The sequence below is a fragment of the Solanum pennellii genome, chromosome 10 (assembly GCF_001406875.1).
Source record: "Solanum pennellii chromosome 10, SPENNV200".
NCBI lineage: Eukaryota > Viridiplantae > Streptophyta > Magnoliopsida > Solanales > Solanaceae > Solanum > Solanum pennellii.
The window spans coordinates 80,908,801-80,936,194 of record NC_028646.1 but is presented as its reverse complement, the minus strand read 5'-3'; the positions used below and the strand labels follow the sequence as shown (position 1 = coordinate 80,936,194).

The window sequence follows — 27,394 nt, the reverse complement described above, 5'->3', positions numbered from 1 at the left end:
AAAACATTCAAATTCAAATTGTAAGACTTGATCGATAAATCTAATTTTTTGTGTGAACTTATATGGTGGTTTTTATGTTTTCGACAAATTTTCTATTGAAACTAATGATATTATTTATAAACCAACAAGCACATCATCTTTTGAACTAATAATATTTATGTTAAACATTAAAATATTTAGAAAGATGCAGCAATACAAAGACATGATTATAATTTACAGCTGAAAATCTTTTGTTTACAAAATTTACTTTCAGAGTTCAGTCGAATCACCTTCAAAATCGCTTTCCTGTCTATCTCTATGTAGATAAATCCACTGAAGCCTTCCCCTGTCATATTTTACACACGGATCGCCTTCATAGTTCAACCCTCCCTTTACAGCTTTGCTAAGTTGTGAATCGGAGATTTCCTCAACGATAAATTGTGAATCCCTTGCCAAAACACAAACGTCATCTCTAGTCCCAACACCTCGGGGCAATCTAGCAGCTGCATCTCTTACTAAACAGTGAAGAGAGAAATGAGTCGGTCTATTAGACTTAAGAACATCGTGATGACGAATCCTTTTTAATGATTTGCCTCCACGCCTTTTTAGCGGAGCTACAATAAATTTATGACCGTCAACAGCTGTATATGAGAAAGCAGTTTCAGGTTGTGTGTACCTTAGAGCTTCTTCTTTACGGAAACAAGCTCTCATTTCCTCGTTGCAGGGGTGAATCGTTTCAAGACTATTCATAACTCTTGATTCTTCTGACCTTTCGCGAAGATTGAATGACGTGCATGTTCTGCTTTTGGCCATTTGCGTTAGAATCTTTGTTGCACGATTGACTTCCTTTTCCGGCATGTCATCAGATGTGATTTTTGTCATCTTTGTAAAGTGTGAAGTGTTTGATCAAAGTTTTTGGTGTAGAAAAAAGTATTTTTCAGATACACAGTGTGTGTTTGATTTATAGACTATGGAGATAGAAGCTAAAAGGACAAAAAAAGGTATATTCATTACGAGATAAATGGATTTTAATAATTTTCAAAATCTGTCAATCTAATCTCCTCACTTAAAGGTATATTAATTATGAGATAAATGTATTTTGAATAATTTTCTGAGTTAGTCATCTAATCTCTTCACTCAAAATATTTCTTCTACCCTCCAAAAAAAAAATCAAATTCAAATTACATGACTTGATTTTTCGTGTGAACTTATATGATGATTTTTATGTTTTTATTTTACTATATTTGGAAGCTATATAGATCATTATTTTTTCCTATTATAACAAAACATCTTTAATACAGCTTTAGTTAAAAAATTCGCGTGGTATACAATATTTTCCATCTTCATTTTTCCTAATTTCATCTACTAAAGGCAACTTCTTAAGATCGTATAGAAAGTCTTAAAAGTCACTGTAATATTGAATTATCTGAGTATATGTATGCAATATGATCTCTTGTGGTTTCCAATGCTAACAGTCGAAAAGACCTGAAGTTCTCTGTTGAACATCATCTTTCGGGAACTTATTTTAGTCCAGCAAAAGGGAAAAAGTTCAAGCATCGATCGATCAATTACACTTGCACAATGCATGTAATACTGTACTTGTAGATCAAAGCCACAAGTATAACATCAACAATGATTTTTAGCGGTAATTATTAACAATAATAGCTTAATTGCCACCAAATATGTTTCTTTAGTGACAATTAAATTTTAGCACTATTTGTAAATGCGACAAAAGCCTATTGCGACATTGAATCAATGACAATTAACGACGGTAAGAGATCACTCTTTGTTGATGGGTATTTTTATTGACGCTAAAAGCTGTTTTTGTTGTAGCGAGCTGAGAGCGCAGGCGTGTTTCTATTGAAATAGTCAGCTTTCATGACAAAAAAAGGTAAAATCTCTATATTGATGAATAGAATTACAAAGCTAAGGGGAGAGCTTAAGCTCAAGCGACACACTAAAACTCTAAATGACACTTATATACATATCCAAATTCAAGCAATCACATGGCCATTTCAAGCCATTCCATTTTCCCAGTGCAAGACCAATTGTTCCAATAGCTGCTTCACAAAAACTAAGGATCTGACAAAAACTATACAAGTTTTGAACAAATGTACTAGTCCAGCATGATCTCATTGTCCTGTTCTTTATGAACCAGGACAACTAGTCCTTTGTACTTCCGAACTTGATTCAACTAGTTCTTATATAGTGGTAAAGGACTTGTGAAACATCAAAAAATAGCTCAAAACGAAAATTCACCGGCCAAGGGATAAATTTCTCAAATCGTCACTCATGTTACTAAAATTGTGTAGTAAAGCCATTTATCTCATCTTTACATCAATAAAGTCAATCAGCTTAAATCTTATCTCCTACAAAAAAAAATCTCCAATCGAAAAAAACCCACCTTCTTGCACCGGAAACCTGACATGAGTGGACAGCAACAACATACCCGGTGAAACCCCAGAAGTAGGATCTAGGGGGATCAGTGTGTATGCAGCTTACCCCTACTTTTTGAAGGTAGAAATATAATTTCTATAAGCCACTAAGCTCAAATAAAGCATATCAAAACATGTATCAACCTGAGTGAGTGGCCATTTGAGGAAGTTAGTGAATTCTCAAGTTTTGATTTTAGGAACAAACAAGCGTTAGTAAATCAACAAGCACTTACTTTTTTGAACATAAAAGTATCCAGAAAGATGCAGCAATACAGAGACATTATTAAAAATTACAGCTGAAAGTCTTTTGAATCTTAAGTTTACAAAATTCATTTCAGACTTTATGTCGAATCATCTTCAAAATCTTCTACCTTTCTATCTCCATGTAGATAAGTCCACTGATGCCTTTCCTTCTCATATTTCACACACGGATCGTCTTCATAGTGCAGACGGTCCAACCCTCCCTTTACAGCTTTGCGAAGTTGTGAATCGGAGATGTCCTCAACGATGAATTGTGAGTCCCTGGCCAAAACACAAACATCGTCTCTAGTCCCAACTCCTCCGGGCAATCTAGCCGCGGCATCTCTTACCAAACAATGGAGAGTGAAAAAAGGCGGTTTATTCCTCTTAAGAATATCGTAGTGACAAATCCTTTTGAATAGTTTGCCTCCACGCTTTTTCAGTGGAGCGACAACAACCTTCTTACCATCCACAGCTGTATATGAGAAAGCCTTGTTAGGTTGTGTGTACCTTAGAGCTTCTTCTCTGCGGAAACAAGCTCTTATTTCCTCGCTACAGGGGTAAATCGTTTCAGGACTATTGATAGCTCGTGATTCCTCTGACCTTTCGCCAAGATTGGTTGATTTGTTGCTTTTAATTTTCATTAGAGTCTTTGCAGCCCGATTGGCTTCCTTGTCCGGCATATCATCAGATGTGCTTTTTGCCATTTTTTTCTATATATTCCTAATACAACAAACAAAAGTAAAATTGAAAATTAGAAGCATATATAAAGAAATATACCAATGTATTTGAGAACTCAAGAACAAGCGAGCCAATAGCTAAAACATGTTTGACCAATCTTCTGAAAGGTCAAACTTTTCTTTATTTAAAAAGAAAAAATATTTAATTTGTTATAAATATGTGTTTGACCAAGATTTTGGTGTAAAACAAATTTTTGGAGTACTAGTAGAAACATTTAAGTAGAATTGACAAAATGATTAAATTTTAATAAAGACATTCATTCAATCATGATACAGACAAAATATCAGTCAATTAGAAATAAAATATATTGAAATAGATGAGATCGAAGTAAATATTTTTAGCTATTTTCAGGTAAAATATTATGTATTTATATTTCAGGAAAATTTTATTAAATAGGTACTAACATTAAAGTAGAACTGGAAAAATGATGAAATTTAATAAAGACTTTGATTCAATCCCGATAAAGGCAAAATATAAGTCACTTCAAAACAAAATGTATTGAAAGAAATGAGATCGAAGTAAATGTTTTTAGCTATCTTAGGTAAAATATCATTTATTTATATATCAGGAAAATTTTATTAAATAGGTACTAACATTTAATTTTCAATCCAACAGCTAAAACAAATAATGATTTCCATGATATATTAACAAAATGGTTTGATTATATGCGGAAAAATATTTGAGATAACTCGTTGGGAGATATTAAACAACAAAAATTACTTAACTTGTTAGGATGGGCTAGCTATATACTGAACCCTTCAATACTTCTTCGGTCTACCTCTACCTCTACCTCTCCTTAAACCCATCATTGTTAAATTTCCACACCCCTCACTAGGCCTTCTGTATATCTTGATCGAAGACTCTAACCATATCAATCTCACTTTCTTTAGCTTGTCCGTCACAGAGTCACTCTCACCTTGTCTTATATATCTTTATTTTTAATCTTATCTCTCCTAGTATGCTCACATATCCACTTTAACATTCTTATTTCTACAACTTGTGAGTATCAGAGTTTTTAATCGACCAACACTCCACCGGTCCACTCCCATACACAGTCACCCTAACCACACTACTCGATATAGAACTTGCCTTAAGTTTTGATAGTAGCATCTTATTAACGAATTTACTAAATCCAATATCCTATATGCATTGACGATGTAATTTTTTTTTTATTATGTATTAATTAATAACAATAAGTTTACTATTTTAAAAGCTACATAAACAATTTACAAATCACTATTTTCCTGAATAGTAAAAGATATTTAACAGTTGCAGTTAATATTCGTGTGATAGATACTAGTGCAATATGGATTCACTAAAAGTCTAAAACCAATAAAGCTGCACTTAAAGAACTCATAACTCACTTTTCACTTGTATGAAGTACAATAAAGCATAAAAACCATTCCAAATATTTTTTTACAAGAAGTAAAATCAAGCACAACTCCATCTTCAATTACAAGAAGTCAGCAACATATATTTCAAAATATGAAAAAAGCGAAATCTTTTGGATTCTATGGCCAAACGCCGACTAAGTATTTTTACACAACTACTTGGAATGAGAACTTCAAGAGAACTGAAAAAATGATGTCTTTGGACTGATGAGTATTAAACTGGTCGATAAAACTATAGAGATTCAACTCACTACTTCTAACCTACCATTCTCCACAAGATGTCTCGGAATTCTCATAGCTTGCTCATGAAGCTGGATAATGAGCTAAAATACGCCATGCCATGTTTGACATGCCCAGAGTTCTACATAAAAATGGTGTTTTTCTTCACCATGTCTTTGTCATCTTTTATACCTTGATTTCTAGTTATACCCCCGAATTCTTGAATGGATTTCTGCTTTCTCTTATTGACCTTTGTGGCTACTGTTATCAATGGAATAGTAATGTCCAAAGGCTGAAGGACTTGTTCCAACTCATGCCACTCAAGATCTTCGATGTCGCCATCTTCATACTTCACCCTGAACCAACCGACTTCCCCATCAAATTCGATAACTTTCCCACGGTAGTACTGGTCCCCAAACAACTTGCGAACTTCTCTTCCTACAAGCCATTGACCAAAACTAGAATTCTTATGTGATTCTGCATCAGTAACTATTGGACAAGGAAAATTGACGTCAGCATTTGAAGAAACAGGAGGCAACCCATTAATAACAACAGCTGGCTCTCCAGGTATCTCAAATACTCCAGGTGTTAAAAACTCCTCCGTGTCACTTTCTTTGCATGGAAGATCCATTTCCAGCAGTCCTTCCAATCAGCCCTGTGAGTAGATGACCAAGTTTCTGTTATACAATGGAGCTTCGCACTGACAAATAATAAAAAGTTTAACCGAAATATCAATATATATACGGAAAGAATTATCGCAACACTTGATATTCGCAATTCAGATCCTTTTAAATGAAAAACTAGAGGAAAACAGAGAAGATAATTTAATTAACCAATCGCCTGTTAACAGCAAACATGCCATTTCAAAACACCATTATGACTCTGTTAGATTCAGAGCAGCTTTGGCAAGTATACAACTAGTTGACAATAAATGAAGAAGTCTAATGGCATGAGGAAACAATATATATAACAGTAACACTCTTCAATGACCTTGCGGATTAATTGCAAAGAACATAATCTCTAGTATATTTTTTATAAAAATATGAATAAGATTATGCAGACATTTGAGAGGTGCTATCTTTTTGTATGTAAAAAAACAAAAGTAAGACTGATGACAACAGTTCCTTCTCAATGTAGAAGGAAAAAGATTTAAAGCTGAAAGTACATTGCTAATATGTTACTCGCTTGGTCAGTATTTCTCTCTCTTTATCATTCTTATTTATAAGCAAATTTAACGAAAATCCAGAACTACCAAAGCCACGCAGTAAGTGAAAAGAAAATCAATAAATCTACCTTATTTCACATTTTACATTGTATCTTTACCAAAATAAGAGAAAAACTGAAAGAAACAACACTATCAAAGTCTGCATGATATGCAACATAGCAACTATTCACTAGAGAGCTAAACTCATCGACAAAAATACAATTATTACTGCTAGTGGTTCCAAAATCCACGTTGATCAATGTGCTTGCAGACTATATAAAGGGAAAGTCGTAAAAGGCACTATCAGACAATATAAAGGGAAAGTCGTAAAAGGCACTATATCATTGAACAATTAAGTTATTCACAGGTAACTCTGAACTACAAAACCACACAGTAAGCGAAAAGAAAATAACTCTACCTCATTCCACATTTTACATTGTATCTTTACCAAAAGAAGAGAATAAACTGAAGAAACAACATTATCAAAGTCCGCAGGATGTGTAACATTGCAGCTATTCACAGAAAGCTAAACTCGTTGACAAAAATATTAGTATTAGTTACTATTAAATTTTACCATCAAGTCCACTCCGTGATAAAAGATAAATCTTTACAACAACAATAACATACACGGAGTAAGGTGGGGTCTGGGAAGGGGAGGATGTAAGCGGACCTTCGGCTCAAGTAACTCATAACAAAGCAATGTTAAAATAGCATACAGTCGCAAAGTAGATGTACCAAATAATAACAGAAACCATTACATAGCATTCAAAAAAGGTACAATACAAACATCAAAATAATGTGATAACCGAAGCAAAGAATAACAGGTATTAACAGAAATCAGAAACTATGAGATTAGTGTTAATGCTAGATTTATTAATTAGAAGTTTATTACTATAAAACAAAGCACAACATAGCATATAAACATTTTCCCCATAAATGTTCACACACTAATACCAAAAAAGGCGGATTAAGCAATAGGATTAGATCGATAAACTGAAAGTTCAGTACTAATTTGAAACCTTCAATTGCACAAAAAAGCAATTCAAGCGAATTAACAATTCGTCGTGCCTGTTGTCTGTTGATAAAATTGACAGGGGAAGGGTTTTAGGGCTTTCGAGTTCATGAGAGAAAAAAGAAGATTATGCGTAAAGTGAAAACTTACAATTAAACCGGGAAGTGATGGGCAAAGAGTTCGCCGGAGAGAAAAAAAAAGTTGAATTTTGACGCCGGAAAACGAGTTCGACGACGGCCGGCAAATTCTGGAATTTTCGCTCTTTTTTTCTTATGTTTAAAAAGGCAAATATGCATAAATTTATTGTTAAATCATTTTTATGGGTGAAATGAAAATGGATAATTTACTAATTTCAGTAATTAGTGTAAAAGTGAATTTTTTTAATTTTTATTTATTTATGTGTGTCTTAATTCTAGAATATTGTGAAAATTAAAAATTTATTTGTCTTGTAATTATTTTCACTGAAATAAAATTCAAGTTATATTTAGAAAGAAATCAATTTTTACCAGAGTTGAAAATTTCGTCAACTAGGTATGCTCATTGAAATATTACATATAATACATGAAATAAATTATAAATTTGTTAATATGGACCTTAAAAGTAATAGTTCATATAGCATGATATTAATTTATTTCTTTTATCAAAAATGTGATATTTTCTTGATAATAAAGGATCATATTGCTAAAGTTGTTTAAACAAGACACTAGCTTGTGGACATTATATTCCTAGCCACTCCATTCTCTCCTACTCAACCAACCTCACGTCCCTATATGTCCCACTAACACATTATATTGTCCCCCACACATATAATTATCGGTAATTTTTATAGTAACAGATAAAATCATTCGTGATTATTTGATTCTTAATCAAAAAATTTAGATTTGAATTTCAGATATGGAGAAAAATATGTTTGGATTATCACTCCTCAAATAGATATTACAATGCGTGATTCAAATTTAATTGTTAAATTTAATCTTTTTACACAATTTCAATTTATATAACTTGATTAAATTCATTCTCAATTGTACCATTGTATAGTCTTGAACTACAGTTGCCTTGTTTTTCCTCCTCTCATGTCACTTTTACATGTGGCCATAATTTTGTTATACAACTTTTCTTATAGTGATTTTTTTTTTTGTCTAATGCAATTTGTTTTCTATCTGTATTAAAGATTTGATAATACTTTTTTAGTATTTCTGTTAATAAGAAAACAATATTTGTTAGCATATATATATATCTAATGAAAACTTAAAAGTGTTCACTTTTTTAATAAATTAAAAAGACCAAAAATGTTCAATAATTTATTTGAAAACCTATAGAAAGTCCCCAAATATTTTCTTTAATTTTAAAATGTTTATTTTTCCTAAATGAGTATAGCTATACAAACGTCTATGATTTATTTTAGATTATAAATTTCAATTCTTTTTTAAATTTCGTACTAATTAGTTAAATTAAGTCATATAAATTGAAACGGAGAGGGTACTTATTGAGTGGCTAGGATATGCATGCCAATCACTATGTAATAATACAATGTCATGCATGATTTAGTCAAACACACACACACACCCTATATATAAACCCCACACTTTCACCAAAAACTCAATTTATTTTACCACCAATAATGCACATGATCCCATAAAAATGATAGAACATCAAAAATCCTTAGAAGCCATAGTCATGGAAGTTCTTTCTACCTTAACCCCTCTTCAACTCACAAAATTCACCCACCACTTCTCCTCCCTCTACCACCACAATCGCCACCGTATTTTCTCCCTCCTCTCTTCCCCCATCCTCTTCTCCCTCACTCTCAACCACCTCAACTCCCTCTCCCTCCACCGTAAATCCCTCCTCATCGCGCGCTACCTCTTGTCTAAACTCGCAATTTTAGCCTACTCCATGGAGAAAAACACGATTCTACTACCATCATCATCAACTATCACTATGAGTCTTCGGGATGTTGATGTGGTTTTAATGCTCTTACTACTATGTGAATTGCGCCAACATGAACCTGGGGCGTTGGACAACGCCCCACTATCGTGTTGGCGCAATATTCTTCGTGACTATATGGCTAAAGACATGTTGAAACTATCTGGTATTGAAAGTTGTTGTGGTGAAGTGATAATTAAGTTCATTGAACTAGTGGCTAAGTGCAAGAATTTTGTCAATGTCATGGCCTATGATATTAATGGTGGTGATCAGGGGCGGAGCTATGGGTAAAACATTTTCTCTATCCCTCTTTATACGCTCATTGTCTTAATTTATATGATGTTGTTTGACTGAAATCAACAATTATGGCCTGAAATTCAATATTTGTGTGGTTAATTATCGAAATTAACATTTTAAAGTTAACAATGAATGTAAATATATGTTATTCTTTTTTAATATTGACCAAGATTAAAAATGTCATATAAACTAAATGATAGACAATTAAGTTTATTATAAAATAAACTAGTAATAATTGTTAAATAATCTAGTATTAATAGCAACCAACATATTTATAATGTTAAAAAAAAATATTTATTGTCACACGTAAAACTAGTTTTAAAAAAAAGACTTTGAGTAACACAACATATTCAAAATCTTAATATTTTTTCATTTTGTTGTTAGAATTTCTGACTCCATCACTGATGAACGTAAAGACAAGAAGAAGTTAGCGGCATCGGTGTCGGTGGTGGTGGCGTTACCGTCATCTAACGGTGGTGGAAATGATCAATGTGTGATATGTAAAGAAGAGATGAATTTAGGAAGAGATGTTTGTAAATTACCATGTGATCATTTTTACCATTGGAAATGTATATTACCTTGGTTGAAGAAGAACAACACTTGTCCATGTTGTCGATTTCAGCTACCGTCAGATGATGTTTTTGCTGAGATCCAACGGTTGTGGGATGTTCTGGCTAAGATTAGTTGTGATGCATGCCACGTAGTTAATTAATTTCAGCCAGAAAATTATATTAGTGGATTAAATTGTAGTAGCCATCTTTTTCAGCTTATCAATAATCCAAAAAAAATATCTGTACAAAATTTATTGTTACAAAAGTAAAAGTTATATTTTATAAATAGATGAATATATATAATATATGCTGATTTTTTTCATTATATGTGAATTTAGGAGTTAATTTAATTGGTTTGAACACGAATCGATAGGATTAATCTGGATTTAGTAGAAAATTTAACAGTGGAATATTAGTCCATTAAGGATATAAATGCCCCGGCTTTTATCACTATTTAGGAGTTGAGGGGTTCTAAATTTTCTTCTCATTTCTTATCATTGAGATGTCAATTAATTTTGTTAGGAGTTCACAAGTTACTATTTAATTTTCTAATACAAATATAGAATCTACAAAAAAATTATTAAGTTCGTTCGAATCGATGAAATTCCACCTATCTCCGCCCCTGATGGGAATTTAAGGAGTTATAAGGAGTTCATCTATCTCATTAACCATCGATGTGGGGCTTTTATCATTTTTTAACACCCCACCTCACGCCCAGTGCTTAGCATCTGATGTGTGGATAATTTTGATTTTGGGAGCCCCAATATCGAGTGAAACGGGTCCTGCTCTGATACCATATTAAATTAGGTTTAGACCTAACTTACACTCCAAAACTGGCTAAAAAAGAAGAATTACCCAAGTCTTATAAGGCGTCCACCGACGCGAAACTTTTGTCACGAACAGTAACATGGAAAATGTGCAATATAATAATAGAGGTAAAGCAATGGGAATCACTCGTTCTTGATAACGTACTTCTCCACACTTTTGCTTTGTGGCTGAGCTTATGTTGTGTTTAGATATACAGAAAATATGGAACCTATGTGTATTTATATTAATTTAATTTACGTTATTATGAGACTCCCATCAAATATCATATATGCAATTTTATGTCATCAATCAAAAATTTAGCTACTAAATCGATAGTTATATTTATTAGTAGGAACTTAAGCAGATGAAAGTTTGTATAATTGATGTCTTATGTTTACCGAAGAAAATACAATTGTATACTACTTTTTATAATTTTACAATCGCAATATAATGTTTGATCATTATTAAAGTAAAATTCTCATATCCATAATCTTTTAAGTAAATCTTTGTAAAAGGCAAAGGTTCATATGAACTTGTGTTCTTTGGTAAAGTAAATTAAGAAATTTCTTTTTGAGTCAAAACGTACAAGGATATGTATATATCATATATGTTTATCTAATCATATTTAAGGTTTTCATATATATATATATATTATCCTTATATATAAGTGAACAAAAAAAAAACTATCACAGTATTTTAATCACGAATATTATTGTTGTTTTTAAATTTTTTTTGCGTTTCTAATAAATTCATTGTGGTGTTGTAATCTTTTAGCTATTATTATGAGCTTTTGAAATAGATGTATGTATAACGTTCAGTGTTTAAATTATATATCTGTCAGATTTATATTTTAAATGTAATTGTTTTTAATTTTGTATAATTTTGATAGTACTGTCTTTTAATTTTAGAACATTAAATAATATAAATATTTCACTCTATCGTTTCTCATTAAAATAATATAGGCAATCTTATCAATAAGTGTGTATGTATTTTTAATATCCATTTATATCTTTTTGACATCTCTCAAGACTTCTCTCTTTTCTCTCACTGTGTTATATGTTTTCCATGTAGTTTCATCACTTCAAATTGATTCTTCTTCAATGTTTGATCATGTTATGACATAGATATGAGCTGTTGATCAATCTTTAAAAGAGATATTTTCAGGCCTTGAATTAATTCAAATAAATGTGATTTATAAATGGTATTACAAAAATAAAGCATCTCTAATGCAATTTACTAATTGTATTCAATAAACATGATTTATAATTCATATTTAAATAATGGAGTTATAATTCAAATTTAGTTTTAAAATACTTTAATAATGCATTCTTTGTTGATATTGAAAGAGAGAATAGATGAGGGAGATGTGGATGATGACAGAAGAAGGTAAATAGGAGTATTATGCTCTTAAAGTACATTTTTATTTTTGAAATTTTTATTTTATAAATTAGGAATATTTTTATAACTTATTTTGATTTCTATTATTTTTTTATATTTCTAATTTATCTAGGTTGATTCAAGTAAAGTGATGAACCTATTACGATATAGGAAAGTTAGCCACGAAATTGACATATTAGCTTACCGATATTGGATTTTAGTATTAACGGTTGGTGAATGAATTATAATTTTATAGTTAATGATTATCAAGTTTTTATTGATAAACTGCTATTCCATTAAAATTATCGTAGTTACATTTTTAGCATAAGTATATTCATTAAATAAAGGGAAAATTACGCAATAAAGCAAACTTATACTATTTAATTACTCATCATAGTTATAGTTTGCTATAATCATCACTCGTGACTAACATTATACATTAATTACGTGGGCTGACTTCGATTTTGTATAATTAGTCGCGTTTGTATATGTATAATTCGCCAGAATATATGTACAAATACATATGTATAATATACAATTATTTTAACTATATACATGTACAATTCACCTCTCTCCCACTCTTTGCCCTCTCGCCTCTCTCCTCCCTCTCCCAATCTCGTTTCTCTCTCCTCCCTCTCCCAATCTCGCTTGTCATGTATACAAATGCGTATGTATAGTATACATTTATATACATAAATAATTCACCTCTATGCCACTCTTTGACCTCTCTTGCTCGCCTCTCTCCTCCCTTTCCCAATTTCACTCGTCTCTCTCCCCCTCTCCCAATCTCGCTTGCCATATGTACAAATACATATGTATAATATACAATTATCTAACCAATAAACATATATAATTCACTTTTCTTCCACTCTTTCCCCCCTCTCTCTCTCCTCTCTCCTCTCTCTCTCTCATTCTCGCTTGCCTCTCTCCTCCATATAACATTTAACTACGAATTGCAATTATCAAATTATAACTACGGAAAGTAATTAGACTATTTTTAAGTGGCTATATTTGAAAGTACCTCAATAAATGCTTATGTGTACGTACTTTCAAAATTTAGACTTTCTTATATTTTCTTAATGTGCTTTAAAGTTGTAGAATTATCAGTTTAAGTAGAGCCAGAAAAAAAATATTTGATGGAGCGTAATTAAGCTATTTTTGAGTTCTCTTTATTAATAAAAAGGCTCGGTGTATATTGAAAAGGGAAAATTGTATATAATAGAAAAACTATTAATTCAAATTAAATGCTACAACCATATTTGATTTAATTGTAGCACATAGCAAACTGTTGCTATTTCCCCTCTCCTTGGTGAATCTCGCTCTCTACTCTCATTCTCGTTAGCAATCTCGCTCGCCTCTCGCTTTTATACAAATACAAATGTATAAAACGTATTTGTGTTTGTATAAAACGAGAGAAAATTGTACACATACATATATTTTTCGTTCCTCTCTCCCTTTCCCAAATCTGAGTCACTACTCTACCAGATCTCGCTCATCAGTCGCACTCTCTTTTCACTTTATACAAAGACAAATGTACACATTGTGTTTATGTTTGTATAAAGCTAGAGAAAATTGTATATACAAATACAAATGTATGTATTCTCCGTCCTATACACTTAGATTACACAAATATAATCTTCCCTTGCCTAATTTCTTTTTGTCTTTTGCTCTTTCTCGCTTTATACAAACAAATATTATACAATTGATTCTTTTGTATATGTGTACCGAAACAGATTATACAATTGCTTCTTTGTATATATGTATAGCGAAATAGTCATAACTTCTTTTGTATATATGATCGCAATTATGCAAACTATAGTTATAACATACAAATATAATTTTTGTGTTTACTATATGTGAAAGTTTCCTCAATTGAAAAGGGACCCTATCAAAAATCTGTACATTATTATTATTATTATTATTATTATTATAAAAAAATAACAATTTGTGGCCGCCATCATAAGCCTCCACATATTAGATTAGGTAAATATTAATGTCACTCAAATTGCTATTGAACCCATAAAAACGACTCATTTGATAAAAGAACTTCATTTTGGCTCTATCAATTCCATATTTGGATTTTTTGACTAAGAATGTGAGGTCGGTTCGATTGAAGTGAGAACCAATATATGTCGTTATATCTCTATATTAATAGAAAAATTCGACGATTTTGTTTGAATTGTCTTAAAAATTATAATAGTGTAAAGGTCAGGTTTGCACTATAGGATGAAAATAATCACATTAACATTTATAAATTTTATCATACCATAAACTTAAATTTTTTTTTCTCATTTTCCCCTAAATTTCATTAACAATTAATAAATATCATGTAATTTGAGATCTAGCAAGTTTTTATGTAGAGTTAAGAAATAATCAGTATTTAATACTTTAACGTTGGTAGGGACTTTTGGCGTTCTTTTCTTATCAATAAAAATTTGTCTTCATTTATATCAAATTAATGTATATATATTTGTATCAAAATTTTTAGTGCTTAACTCCAATTTTATATTTAACGGAGTTTTACTGATCGGGTTTAAAAAAAATATAATATATGTAGATTTTATTTTTTCTCATGAAGATAGAATAATTATTTTCAAAAGATTTTCGATTTAAACTAGTAAATTCAATAACTAGTAATAATTAAGGGAAACAATGCAAATCCTACGAGAAAGGAAGAAACACAATAAATAAAAGACAGGTAATAAATATCAAAAGCAAGAATTACGCTTATACGACTAATACAAAGACAAATACCAATAAACTTAAATCCTTGAAAAGCAAGAAAATATTCCACTTGTAGACATTGAAATTTTGTGGAAATCAACAAGACATGTTCAATTCGAATTTGAATTATCGAAGGTCTGTCCAGTTTCAATTAGAATTCTTAGAGGTTACTCAATCCTAAACCCTAATTTTTGCCTATATAAAGACAATTGAATTATCTTAAAAAGACAACTCGAAAATTTCATAGAGAGGTTAAGATCTCGAATATTTCGCAAATTGATGGAATATTCATATAGAGATCAAATTATATCAACCTCGTTCAAAAAATATGTCACTAACATCAAATCAAGACAAAAATAAAATTATACTCATAATCTTTATCAATAAAATTATATTTTTTCATATTTTATTTGTGATTATAATTTATAGTCTGTCACTTAAAAAATATCAATATAAAAGGATATAATCAACACGAGTAATTAGTGAAGCGAAGAGACAACAGTGCGGTTTGGGCGGTTGAACTACGGACAAATGCTGCGAATATCACGTGACTATAATCTAGCCACAACCTCTTTCATTTCAAAAATATTTTCATTAATTATATTTTAATTACAATAATCAATTATTTCAACTTTAGATTCGAAAATAGAATCTAAAGTTTGAAAAAGAGGGCAAGTTTTAATTATTTTATCAACTTATAAAGTCTAAACATGAGTTTTAACTATAAATACAATTCTTTAACTAAATCCACAGATTACGAAACGATTTGAAACTTTAACATATTGCATTCGTGAGAGAACTTAGTCTTACACGCGGTTCATTTTCAAATAACTGATGAATAGAGTGAAGTCAGAATTTAAAATTTATAAATTTAGAATGATAAAAGTGATAGATCATATCGAACTTAATTTAACAGTAGATTGTTACATATATTAACGTTCAATATTAATTACTAAAAAGGAAATATAAATTACATATAAAATGTAATAATATTGTTCAACGGTATAGTAAGAAAAATTTTCGAATCATATCATATTAAAAATATTTTTTCGAAGACTTTAACCCAACAATACGCACTTATCGGCCAGTCATGAATTAAAATAAAATTAGATGGTTAGAAATTTCTACAATTTTTTTTATTCATTTTTGAATCATGTAGTAACTTATAACATATAGTATAGTATTGTCTTAATGAGATATTAAAGTGTGGTGACAGTTGGAGTGGGACAGGTGCAACTTTGAAGTGAAGTAACAGAAAAGGTCATTTACAGTGATTTCACAGTTCTGTATCTAAAATTAATTCAGATTCTTCTTACCTACTTTGCTATATACTCATATAAATAAAATAAAAGATTTTTGCAAAATTAAAGTACCTAACAATAAAAACAAAACTTGAAAATAAAATAATAATTTTGAGGTGTGAGTGCCCTTATTAAAAGGGAATCAACACTATAGAGAATTTACTTTCTTGAAGTAAAGAGCCAAATAGAAGAAAACGGAGATCAATAATAGATTCAGGTGAACTCAGTAACTTTAGCTTAAATTATATAATTATTTGTTATAATATATATAAATTATTGATTTCAAATCTACCAACTCAAATGAGGTGATATTTTAAATAAGTTTAAATTGGTTACCAACCCCTGTTTTTTTTTAGTGTGGTTTGTCTAAATTTGCTTACATATTCTGTTTTCTTTTTTCCCCTTTTGTTTCAGTGATAAGAAAATGGAAAAAGAAGATGGGGTGAGGACAGTGGAGTGTCTAAGAGGAAGATTAATTGCAGAAAGAGCAGCTTCTAAAAGAGCAAAAGAAGATGCAGAGTTTATGGGAAACAAGGTTTTTTTTTCATCTTTTTTTTTTTTGAGTGAAAATGCTTAGTAATGTACATTTTGTTTAGTGATTCTATTGTTTTCTCATCATTAAATTTGTTTGAATATAAGTTATACATTATTTGAATTCTTTCAAAAATATTACTCCCTCATTTATGTCTGAATTTCTAAAAATGCATAGCTTTCGAATGATCTGATATATTTAATTCCTCACTTCATATAATTAGCTTTCGATCTAGCCAACAAGCAAAACGAGTTATGTTCTTAGGGAGGAGGGGGGGCGGGGGGCGGGTGAGGGAGCCCGATTCACTCTTCTTTTGTTTTAAGCTATCGATAGTCATGTTCTTATATTTCTATGTAAAATTCATTTTTGAAATTGCTGGACAGGTAGATGTTACAGATGATAAATTAAATTTTTTTAGTCCTTCTGTTTGAAAAAGAATTTTTTCTTTTTAGTCTGTTTAAAAAAGAATAATCTCTTTCTTTTTTTTATAACATTTTAAAATCAGTTATCTGCGTGACATGTTTAAGACCATAAGATCAAAGGGCAATTTTGTAAATTTAACCTAATTTTAATTTAGAACCACAAAATCCAAAAATCTTCTTTATTTTTTTAAAACTCCGTGTCAAATTAAAGTAGATCATTTTTTGTGAAACAGAGGAAGTATATATATCTGTAACTGTATCTTTGTCTACCTATAATGATATTACTAAAATACTTTTTTAAGAGTCTGAACAACATAATTATTTATATTTTTTTCATTTTGAAAGTTACAGCTGATTGAACTGGAGACAAAGTTGAAAGAAGAGAGCAAATCAAGAAACAAAGCTGAGAAAAAGCTCAAATATTTTATAAAAAAGCTTGAATCAATGAACATATGTTATATTTCAGATGAATCAGAGCACTCAAGTTTGTTTGATAAAAGTGAAATTTCATCTGTTACGTCTACAACAACTACTAGTAACAGCAGCAAAATAATTTCTGAACAAAATTCCCAATTTAAAGACTCAATGATCATTGATTTTCAAGATTCTCAAGAGCTCATATCCCAAGAAAACAATTCTAAGGAGCTGGAATTCTCAAATTCAGATGCTAATAGGTATGTAAAATGTCTAAACTCAACGTTCAAAATCTTAATAGCTCAGTTGATTGGCTATTTGAACTCTCACTGTATTGATGAGGTTCAATTCTTCACGTTATACTCCTCTTTCCCTACCCTAATTTTGAAGAAGAAGAAAAAAATCTAAACTATAAAAATATGTTACTTGAATAGTACAAGGGTAAAATTACTCCAAATCAAAGAGTAAAAGGAGTAAATTTGACCCAAATGAGAGGAAAAAACGATTAAGTTAGAGAAACTTTTTCATTGTCATGTCGGATGTCAGTTAGCCCCGAAAGGGATATATTTGGACGCTTAGACCTAATATCTATTGTCTATTTGTTCGGTAGAATTAAAACCTTTTCGAACAGTATAGGGTAAATTTGTTCATTTTCCCTTAGTTTCTTTTATTTATATTATTATTACTATGTGATATCACCAAATTTAACATTGGTCTAACTTTTTATCAATAATTCTAGCTCAAAGTCTATAGTCCAAGAGGAAGAAAAAAGTGAAGAAGACAATGTCAATAGCTCTTTGGCATTAGTTCCTATAGATTTGCCAAAGCCAAAATCAATTGATCCAATTGTTCTTGATACTACTGTTAGAGAAGTTCTTGATGCACTAAGGCATGCTAAAGAGAAACTCCAGACACAAATGGAGAGAGGACGCGGTACGATTAAAGTTGGCTAACTTAGATATATAACAAATCTTGTTCGTTTTGATCTGAAGTACCATTAGGCGGCTAATCAATATTTATAGTCAGTGAGTTCAAACTGAACGTGGTCATATTATATATGTATATATTTCAAATTATTTCTTTGCACCATTTATATGTTGATAATGTCATACAATGTGTAAGCAAACTGAGGTCGATGCCATGTGATACTCTTGTAATAAAGGATATTATTTGGTAACGAAAGATATTTATTGAAGTATAATTTGTCATGGTAAGTATAAAATATTAATTCAGAAACATATTGCATATATTAGATAAAATAATTTTAACAAAAGAAAAAGTTTAGTTATATTAACTATTTGATAATAACAAACTAAAATTTAAAAGTTATAATAGTTGGTTAGGAAAATAGCTTCTCTTGAAAAATGACATTGGTAATAATAATAATAACAATAATAATAATAATAATTAAAAAATTGATGACCTACCGCTAAAATCCTTTTGTTTCTTATTAATAAATAAAGTTTCGTATAATATTATTATTTGAAAATTTTTCTTCTTCTTAGAATAATTATTTTTCCTTATAATTCTTTTTTCAATTAAAGACAACTATTAACTTAATTAACATGTAAATATTAATACGCGTGGTAATACAATTTCTCTTAGATCCTTTAATTTCGTAAATACGCGTAAATCGTTAATATCGGAGTGACAATAGACAAAAGCTTGATGAAAAAGAAATTAAAAATATAATTTTAGCCTTATAATAAAAAGACGTAGAGAGAACCTTGACCGCAATCACAACCATTATAACAATAACTTAAATTGTTCAAAAATATAACAACCATGAACCATAGAGACACTCAAATAGAGATAATTACGGAGGTTCACCATTTATTATATATACCCACCGAATAAAAATAGAAAAAGATCAAAACCCAAAAAGATCATTTGGTAAAGAACTTCCAAAATCCCAATTTTGTTTTCTTGTTTCCCATTCCCTCTTTTGATCCAATAAATTAAACAAACTATGTCACATCTTTTTATGGGTTTTTACAGCTAAGGCTTGTTATTGAAAATCGACACATTCATATAAGGACCAAAAAGGATTGAACATATATACTATATTCTTTGAACTCACTTTAAATCTTTTTCTTCAATTTTGCCCATACACATTTAAATTATTTCATTTCTTTGGAATTTTGTTACATATTCATGCCTCTATAGGCCTTGTAGTTCTTGTCCATCATTCAGAGTTGGAGTCAGCTATATGAATCCTCGCTTGTTGAATGAAAATATTCCAAATTGCTAGTTATTATTTGGAGAAACCGCGTATTCATATATAGATAGTACTAATTGCAAGTGGAAAAAAAAAACATGGTTATGCTGTGTTGGAGGCGTTCTGGTAAACGGAATTGTAGTCATAGAGGAGGAGATCCAAATGGTAGGTTTAAAGGATTAATGTGGTATAAGGATTTAGGAGTTCATGCTAATGGAGAATTTTCAATGGCGGTTATACAAGCGAATAATTTGATGGAAGATCAGAGTCAGCTGGAATCAGGGCCATTGAGTTCTGTTAAATTAGGTCCTCAGGGAACATTTGTTGGTGTTTATGATGGACATGGAGGACCTGAGACTTCGCGGTTTATAAACAACACTATATTCTCCAATCTCAAGAGTACGTATGTTTTTAAATGAATTGTCTGAATTTGATTGTGTCCAATATGTTACATTGATTTTGTCTATGTCGAATACAACAACAACATATTCAGTGTAATTCCATGAGTGATTATCTGGGAAGGATGGCGTGTACATAGACCTTACCAGTTATCCCTATCTTACATGTCTAAATGATTGAATCCGCTTCTAAAATATCTTTATAATCTTATTCTCATTTTCAGAATTTGCATCAGAACATCAAGAAATTTCTGCTGATGCGATAAGAAAATCTTTCTTGAAAACTGAAGAGGAGTTTTTGTCACTTGTAAAGAGACAATGGCAAGAGAAGCCACAAATTGCAACAGTAGGATCATGTTGCTTGGCCGGCGTAATATGTAGTGGACTCTTATATACCGCGAATGTTGGAGATTCTCGTGCAGTACTAGGCAGAGTAGATAAATCTACAAAGAGTGTAGCAGCTATTCAATTGTCAACAGAGCATAATGCTAGTATCGAATCCGTGAGAGATGAGCTTAGGTCATTGCATCCTCAGGATTCACAGATTGTGGTACTCAAACACAACGTTTGGCGTGTGAAAGGTATTATACAGGTATGTATTGATAAATATACTCTCAATTCTTTGGTTATCTGTTGTTAATAACGGAAGCTCTTATTTTTTCGTACTTCTCATTCCTTACCTTAATTAGAAGTACTATTTCTCCATCTGTCTGATCAAATTCACCTACATTAGAACTACTCGTTGATCATTGATGATTCTGTATGCAACGTCTAAATGTAGTTCTGCATCAAATTTATCAACTACTCTCAGTAAACACAGGCAATGTCAGCTCGATCATATGTTTATATTAGCAACAATAGAGGGTCCCTAACGCCCTGAGCCAAATAAAATTGAAATACATCTAAGAATTGTTGATGTGATTGATCTTCAAAGGCATTTGATTGATCGTGATGTTCCTAATATATCGTCATAATATAGGTTTCGAGGTCCATTGGTGATGTATATCTTAAGAAGTCAGAGTTCAACCAGGCACCATTATTGGCAAGATTTAGGTTGCCAGAGCCCTTCTCAGAACCAATTCTCAGCGCGGAGCCATCAATATCAGTTCACAAACTCAGTTCCAAGGATCAATTTGTTATATTTGCTTCAGATGGTCTATGGGACCATCTTAGCAACCAGGAGGCTGTTGACATTGTTCACAGTCATCCTAGAAATGTAAGCTTTGAATAATCTCTAATAGTTATCTCTATTTTTACCTATGTTGCTCTGACTATGCAAAATGCTCCCCAACTAGAGCGTTGGATTTTCCAAAAATGCGCTACTATTGGAGGATCCACCACGTACCTGGCAATATTTTTGAAGAGTTTGAGCAACATAATCACTACTGAATGCATAGCTTTTGAATCAGATTGTTAACATATACTCCTCTTGACTCTTAGCAGGGAATTGCTAGAGAACTTATCAAAGCTGCTCTACATATAGCAGCAAAGAAAAGAGAAATGCGATATTCAGACCTAAAAAAGATCGATCGAGGAGTAAGAAGGCATTTCCATGATGATATAACAGTTGTAGTTGTGTTTATTGATCCATATTCTATGAATAGAAGCTCTTCCAGCTCGATTCTCTCCATTAGAGGAGGCACTCCCTCCTCTCCAAAAATGTAGTTCCAAATGACACTTCATGAGTCAATCCACTTGCCAGAGGCGGAGTCAGAATTTGAAGTTTATGAATTGTGACTTTCCTCGTGATTTTCAGCTCGTTTTAGTTACAGGGTTCGATTTTCTAATACAAATAAAGGGTCTAAGCAAAAATGGTTTTATCTGAACTCGTAACTAATAGCAACAAAAGAAGATAGCAGAGCTTCTCTATGTGAGGACTCAATGTCTTGGTCTTCTTTCATTTCCATGTAGTTCTAGAATTGAAGTATGCTGTTCCCTTTATTATTATTATTTTTTGAATTGATGGTTACTTCCTCAGTAACAAAAAAAAAATGTTAGATACAAAGTAAACAGTAAATCTGAACGGCTATTTGCATTAAAAGATCCCCTTTTTGAGTCTAGCATATCCTATTCAGCATGCACATTTTGGAGTTCAATCAATTATAGTGGTGCAATCTTTTATAGCAACAATTATAACTTGATTTGTAATTTGAATCATGTGTACTATTTTATATCACCAACTATATGGTTATAATATTAAAATAACAAAACCACTTTTATCTTTTCTACAAAAATTAAGGTTAAAACATCCGAGGATATAACTGTAAGTACTATTTTTATATTTTAAAAGTGAATTATTTTAATTTTTAAATGGTATCGTGTACATTTAATTTTAATGCAATAACCTAAACACCTACAAGAAATATATTTCTATTATTAATCTATACATATATATATACCTAATTTCTATAAAATAAATCTATGTACTATAATTTCGACTTTGTATATTCAAGGATAAATATATAAATTAAGTAGTCATATCACATCACCAAAAACATATAACGTTTCATTATTTAATTTGACTTCAATTAGTATCAATATCCTTTAATTTTAGATCTAAATAAATAAATATTTAAATTTACATAAAATTAAACGTATAAACACATGTATTCTAGCTAGTGTCTTAAATAGCCAATTTGTATTCTACGTGACATTCTATATTTATTATGTTTATAACTAACTGAGCACAAGTTAAATAACACATATTTATACGTTATACATAAAAAAAAATAAAAATATTAAAAAATTGATATTATTTATAAGTGATCGAGAAATCTTAATATTTTGGCGGATGAACCTATGGAATTATGAATGCGGCCAATTTTTGAGGAAGGTGGATGAACCTATCTACACTTTTCGAGAACGTTCCAATTGAATAGTGATAAAATTAGAGTCAAAAGGCAGTATACAATTTCCGTTTCATTTATATTAACGCTCAGCGAAGACGCACTTTCTCACACTTTACTAAATTTGCTCAGTGCTCACCAAATGTCCCAAACCTCTCCATCACCCTATAAAATATGCAATTTTTTCTTCACAATTTGATCATCAAAACTCAAAAATTGTATCTTCCCAGCAACATTAATGGCTACTCCGTAAGTCTCTCTGCCTTCCTCCTTTTATTCATTTTGGTTTCTAAAAAAGTGTACGATCGAGATAATAACAATTAGTTGAATGTTTATCGAAAAATCAGTTGTTGGAGTGATAAGTTTTATTTTTCACTTTAACTTTGTACAGAAGTGTACAAGAAATTCGTCCTGCATCTCTTGATTCTACTTCCGAACCGCCAGCCCTGTTTGATGGAACTACAAGGTTAATATCCTTTCTCTTACTCTCTCTCTTAATTTTTTGTTTGTTACGGCGAATTTTGACTGAAATTGTTGTTACGGTATCAGACTTTGAAAAGGTATTTAATAATATCATATATTATTATAAGTGGGAAGCTCCTAACTTAAAAGTTGAATTACTATTTTACCCGTTATCTCTAAACTAAATAAATATTAATATATAATTAATTTAATATTAAATAATATTTTTTTATTTAAATTCATGCTTCTAGACACAATGGTTCAAATTCTTTTGGGAAATAGTTACAATGAAGAGGAAAGACCAAAAGTTTTATATTCCTTAATAAATGTGTATAACAATTCTTCTTTATCAAAAATTAATTTAATTTTGGCTTGGGACTGTGTCAGTGATTATTTTTTATCACCTTTTGTTGTTAATAGAAAAAGATATACAAGAAGTAGTATAGACACTAAAGGTAATTTCATTCATATTGAATCTTAATGTTTTTTCTGTATTATTATTTTATTTATTTAATCTTGATTTTGTTTATTGTATTTTAATATATTTTCTTTAAGTTTTTGATCTTGTTTTCATCAAATTGTGCTAAGAATCTGTAATACAATTTGTTAATTTTGTGTGATCTTTTTAGTGTAATGTGCTTTTGATTCTTCTTTCTTAATATTAGATTTTGATGTATTCTTTGAATATCAACTTTTTTATTGGTTTTATGGTATTTGATATACTTAGCCTCATTGTGGTTTCAATCTAGACTAGAAGAGGTTTACACAGTTATTATTTTATTTTTGTGTGGTCTTGTTAATATGTTGTATCATTGAATGTTTTTTTTTATATTTATTTTTTTGACTATTTTTAGTAATTTTGAAATGTATTCTTGAGGTATTACTCAATTTTATACGTTATGTGATAGTTTTCTATTTTTTTACCTTGGGATTTCAATTTTTGTTGGTTCTTTGACGAACTTTTTCATCCTTTAAGAAATATAGTTATTACTGTCAACACATAATATAGGATCATAGAGACATTAGCTTTCAGAAAGTCATTGTAGTAATGCCACTTTTATGGTAATAATTAAAATAATAAGGTTGAACCTCTCTTTTATGATACCAATTAAATTGAAAAATTGAGAAGTCATGCATATATGTAATATATACAAGTGTATGTAATACAAATGACCAGTGAATAAATATATGGTTCTCATATCTTTATTTGATAATAGGATAATATTACTTGATGTTTCAATTGATTCACAAAATTTGGAGTATACATATCACCCTTCATTGTTTTAAGTTTATGAGTATTTTTCTAAAAAATCTACTTTATGCCTCATTTATATATTTTATACTTGTGTCATCTAAAAAAACAGAATATTAATTAATAGGGTACACGTGCGTCGCACGTGAGCAAAGACTAGTATTTTAAAAATATGTGGACATAAAAAAATATTTCCATTAAAATACATTATTAAAATAGTTGAGGAGATAAAAATTCTCCGTAAAGTTTGATATTATAAAAATAATTAATTTTGGGTAAAATTAAAATATTTTTCAGATCCTTCTCCGTTGAGAAATTATAAAAAGGGAAAATAATTTGACTCCTCAAACAATGTTTCTCTAATATTTGATAGATTTTGAACTGTGTTTTTTTTTTTGAAGGTTGTATATCAGTTATGTATGCCCTTTTGCACAGCGTCCATGGATTGCCAGAAATTTCAAGGTTCCTTAATCAACCTCTGCAAATTCATTTCCGTGTTTTTTGTTGTTGATAATATTATAATTACTGACCTTGTTCTATATTTCTTTTTTTGTTTTTGCGTACACTACTAAGATTCGTTAGTGTATGTTGATGAATAATGGTCATAAATAAACTTTGAAGTTATTGACAAATGCAGGGTTTGCAAGATAAGATCGAATTAGTTCCAATTGATCTTCAGAACAGGCCTGTTTGGTACAAGGAAAAAGTTTACCCTCAAAATAAGGTAATTTCTATTGAAGCACAAAACTAATATTATATCGTCTATCGATCCAGTATATATATAGCTGAACTTATACTAGCTGTAATGTTAATATCAATGCGAATACTTTTTGCCTTACTGAGAAAAGTAAGTGAAACTGGCCTAGTGTTGTCAGGGGTGGATCTACCGTTTAAGTTACACGTTCGACAGAAGTTCAGTAGCTTTGGCTCAAACTTTGTGTTTATGTTAAGAAATTCACTTAGTATGTACGAAAAATCTATTCAGAAAGCAGTAAACAAAAATGGTTGTGGTCGTGAAGATGTGAACTCATAAACTTAAAATCTTGAATCCGACTCTGAGTGTCATGATAGTTTAAATGCTAGAGAACTCGAAAATGAGATGAAGTGTGCTTGCAACCTTTAAAAAAGTAATCTTTTTTCTTCAAATTCGAGTTTTCTGGCGAACCTGATACATGAAGAGCATATTATTTGCTTCGATCTGGTTATGTGTTTTGTTCTATTCTTCCGTAGGTGCCCTCTCTGGAACACAACAACAAAGTGATTGGAGAAAGTCTCGATCTGGTTAAATATATCGACAGCAACTTTGAGGGTCCGTCTCTTCTACCTGATGTAAGCTGCAAAACTCATTCTTTGCCTAAACAGACTTCTTATTTTCAACCCTCCCCTTCTTCCCGACATGGCACTAAAATGTTGACAAAAGAAAAGGAAGCAAAAGTTTTAAATTTGATGTGATTTTGTTAAATGGTTTAGGACCCTGAAAAACAGAAGTTTGCTGAAGAGTTGATAGCTTACAGTGATACCTTCCTGAAAGAAATATATGGTAACTTCAAAGGAGATATTGAGAAGCATGCTGGTGAGATTCTTGAACATTTGTGTTTTCAACTTCATTTTGTAATTTTCTCACAAGACGTTAACAATAGTCCACACTTGCACCAGGACTCCAATTTGACTACTTAGAAAAAGCTCTCGACAAATTTGATGACGGACCTTTCTTCCTAGGTCAATTCAGTGAGGTCAGTTATATTAGTACGATGTGTGAAGTGTAAGATGGTATCTTTAGCTTTCCGAATTTTAGAAGTTCATCATATTGATGTTGAAATTTGGTGCATCAGGTCGATATAGCGTATGCTCCCTTCGTTGAAAGGTTCCAAATCTTCTTGAAAGAGGTGTTAAATTATGATATCACATCTGGTAGGCCAAAACTAGCAAAATGGATAGAGGTATGAATTATGATTACTCTGTGCTAAACTTTTCTTGCCTTAAGATTGTATCATAAAAGTACCTGGCGGCTTTATTATAGCCGAACTAGTTTAGGATTGAGGCATAGTTGTCTGATTAATTGATCGAATCATTGTTTTGTACGATTACCCTACAGGAACTGAACAAGCTTGATAGCTACATTCAAACAAAAGCTGATCCTAAGGAAGTGGTGGACTTATATAAGAAAAAATATTTGGTAGTTACTCATAAGTAAAGAACTTGATATGTTAATTTTGCTTGGTGTAAGCATTCTATGCTAATTCTTTCTCCATCTGTTCATTGCAGGCGTAGAACTAAATAAAATGCTCGATCCATCAACGTTGTTAAATTGGGAATAAGGGGTTCTTCGTGCTCGGTTCATGTCAAGAACTTGAAGGATTATGCATTAGTATTTTTACATAAATAAAGTGGTTCTATGTTTGTTTGTTATCTGAGAGACTTATATCAGCATAGTAATAGCTGTTGTTGCATCTTATGTATTAGAATTCTATTTTGTGTGTGTATGAAGCTAAGTACTTAATGAAGTATTATTGTTCATAATTCTTTGTCGACCTCAAAAGTTGATTTTTGAGATTGTTTCACATATAAAGATGAGATGGGACGATACGTTCAGAGGCCACAGCGCGACTAACATAATCAAATTAGAAACATAAGTTTTATATATCA

At 30.9% G+C, this 27,394-nt stretch overlaps 7 protein-coding genes across 13 annotated transcripts; 4 read left to right on the top strand and 3 right to left on the bottom strand.

Annotated features, from left to right (window-relative positions):
• Positions 1-249: 249 nt before the first annotated feature.
• On the bottom strand, positions 250-837 carry LOC107001646 (nuclear factor related to kappa-B-binding protein-like). Its single transcript, XM_015199616.1, has one exon. It carries the CDS (start codon positions 835-837, stop codon positions 250-252), a length of 588 nt encoding a protein of 195 aa, XP_015055102.1.
• A 1,918-nt stretch (positions 838-2,755) lies between these two features.
• LOC107002163 (nuclear factor related to kappa-B-binding protein-like) lies at positions 2,756-3,337 on the bottom strand. The gene has a single exon (XM_015200078.1). It carries the CDS (start codon positions 3,335-3,337, stop codon positions 2,756-2,758), a length of 582 nt encoding a protein of 193 aa, XP_015055564.1.
• Positions 3,338-4,766: 1,429 nt separating this feature from the next.
• Positions 4,767-7,520, bottom strand: LOC107032390 (dirigent protein 17-like). 2 transcript variants are annotated; one of them, XM_015233984.2, is made up of 2 exons: positions 7,372-7,520; positions 4,767-5,705 (listed from the first exon to the last, which is right to left on the bottom strand). In XM_015233984.2, the coding sequence occupies exon 2, from the start codon at positions 5,634-5,636 to the stop codon at positions 5,148-5,150; it is 489 nt and encodes a 162-aa protein (XP_015089470.1). In that variant the 5' UTR covers positions 5,637-5,705; positions 7,372-7,520; the 3' UTR covers positions 4,767-5,147. The 2 variants fall into 2 exon arrangements, with proteins under 2 accessions (XP_015089470.1, XP_015089469.1); XM_015233983.2 differs by having other exon boundaries at positions 4,767-5,660; positions 7,372-7,518.
• A 1,284-nt stretch (positions 7,521-8,804) lies between these two features.
• LOC107032316 (E3 ubiquitin-protein ligase SGR9, amyloplastic-like) lies at positions 8,805-10,281 on the top strand. The gene is made up of 2 exons (XM_015233905.2): positions 8,805-9,434; positions 9,829-10,281. Exons 1-2 carry the CDS (start codon positions 8,863-8,865, stop codon positions 10,154-10,156), a joined length of 900 nt encoding a protein of 299 aa, XP_015089391.1. The 5' UTR covers positions 8,805-8,862; the 3' UTR covers positions 10,157-10,281.
• A 5,983-nt stretch (positions 10,282-16,264) lies between these two features.
• LOC107001710 lies at positions 16,265-18,767 on the top strand. Of its 5 annotated transcripts, none has more exons than XM_027912267.1 (4): positions 16,265-16,421; positions 16,619-16,739; positions 17,510-17,832; positions 18,312-18,767. In XM_027912267.1, the coding sequence occupies exons 2-4, from the start codon at positions 16,629-16,631 to the stop codon at positions 18,523-18,525; spliced, it is 648 nt and encodes a 215-aa protein (XP_027768068.1). In that variant the 5' UTR covers positions 16,265-16,421; positions 16,619-16,628; the 3' UTR covers positions 18,526-18,767. The 5 variants fall into 5 exon arrangements, with proteins under 5 accessions (XP_027768068.1, XP_015055164.1, XP_015055162.1 ...); XM_015199678.2 differs by having other exon boundaries at positions 17,504-17,832; XM_015199676.2 differs by having other exon boundaries at positions 16,279-16,509; positions 17,504-17,832.
• A 690-nt stretch (positions 18,768-19,457) lies between these two features.
• LOC107001913 (probable protein phosphatase 2C 38) lies at positions 19,458-22,251 on the top strand. Its single transcript, XM_027912318.1, has 4 exons — positions 19,458-20,189; positions 20,413-20,780; positions 21,168-21,404; positions 21,632-22,251. Exons 1-4 carry the CDS (start codon positions 19,889-19,891, stop codon positions 21,851-21,853), a joined length of 1,128 nt encoding a protein of 375 aa, XP_027768119.1. The 5' UTR covers positions 19,458-19,888; the 3' UTR covers positions 21,854-22,251.
• Positions 22,252-23,103: 852 nt separating this feature from the next.
• LOC107032377 (glutathione S-transferase L3-like) lies at positions 23,104-27,268 on the top strand. Of its 2 annotated transcripts, none has more exons than XM_027912193.1 (10): positions 23,104-23,283; positions 23,429-23,500; positions 25,150-25,210; positions 25,386-25,472; positions 25,979-26,077; positions 26,219-26,321; positions 26,405-26,481; positions 26,581-26,688; positions 26,844-26,924; positions 27,014-27,268. In XM_027912193.1, exons 1-10 carry the CDS (start codon positions 23,273-23,275, stop codon positions 27,017-27,019), a joined length of 705 nt encoding a protein of 234 aa, XP_027767994.1. In that variant the 5' UTR covers positions 23,104-23,272; the 3' UTR covers positions 27,020-27,268. The 2 variants fall into 2 exon arrangements, with proteins under 2 accessions (XP_027767994.1, XP_015089456.1); XM_015233970.2 differs by having other exon boundaries at positions 23,106-23,283; positions 23,426-23,500.
• Positions 27,269-27,394: the final 126 nt, after the last annotated feature.

What these genes read in the sequence shown, in the direction of transcription:
- LOC107001913 (XM_027912318.1), top strand. Translation starts at nt 19,889, where the DNA reads ATGGTTATGCTGTGTTGGAGGCGTTCTGGTAAACGGAATTGTAGTCAT. An exon ending in GTGTGAAAGGTATTATACAG is followed by an intron (nt 20,781 to 21,167) that starts GTATGTATTGAT and finishes GTCATAATATAG; the next exon opens with GTTTCGAGGTCCATTGGTGA. An exon ending in TTCACAGTCATCCTAGAAAT is followed by an intron (nt 21,405 to 21,631) that starts GTAAGCTTTGAA and finishes GACTCTTAGCAG; the next exon opens with GGAATTGCTAGAGAACTTAT.
- LOC107032377 (XM_015233970.2), top strand. An exon ending in GGATTGCCAGAAATTTCAAG is followed by an intron (nt 25,211 to 25,385) that starts GTTCCTTAATCA and finishes TGACAAATGCAG; the next exon opens with GGTTTGCAAGATAAGATCGA. An exon ending in AAGTTTACCCTCAAAATAAG is followed by an intron (nt 25,473 to 25,978) that starts GTAATTTCTATT and finishes ATTCTTCCGTAG; the next exon opens with GTGCCCTCTCTGGAACACAA.
- LOC107032316 (XM_015233905.2), top strand. Translation starts at nt 8,863, where the DNA reads ATGATAGAACATCAAAAATCCTTAGAAGCCATAGTCATGGAAGTTCTT. An exon ending in GATCAGGGGCGGAGCTATGG is followed by an intron (nt 9,435 to 9,828) that starts GTAAAACATTTT and finishes TTTTGTTGTTAG; the next exon opens with AATTTCTGACTCCATCACTG.
- LOC107002163 (XM_015200078.1), bottom strand. Translation starts at nt 3,337, where the DNA reads ATGCCGGACAAGGAAGCCAATCGGGCTGCAAAGACTCTAATGAAAATT.
- LOC107001646 (XM_015199616.1), bottom strand. Translation starts at nt 837, where the DNA reads ATGCCGGAAAAGGAAGTCAATCGTGCAACAAAGATTCTAACGCAAATG.
- LOC107001710 (XM_015199676.2), top strand. An exon ending in CAGAGTTTATGGGAAACAAG is followed by an intron (nt 16,740 to 17,503) that starts GTTTTTTTTTCA and finishes TCATTTTGAAAG; the next exon opens with TTACAGCTGATTGAACTGGA. An exon ending in TCAAATTCAGATGCTAATAG is followed by an intron (nt 17,833 to 18,311) that starts GTATGTAAAATG and finishes CAATAATTCTAG; the next exon opens with CTCAAAGTCTATAGTCCAAG.
- LOC107032390 (XM_015233984.2), bottom strand. Translation starts at nt 5,636, where the DNA reads ATGGATCTTCCATGCAAAGAAAGTGACACGGAGGAGTTTTTAACACCT.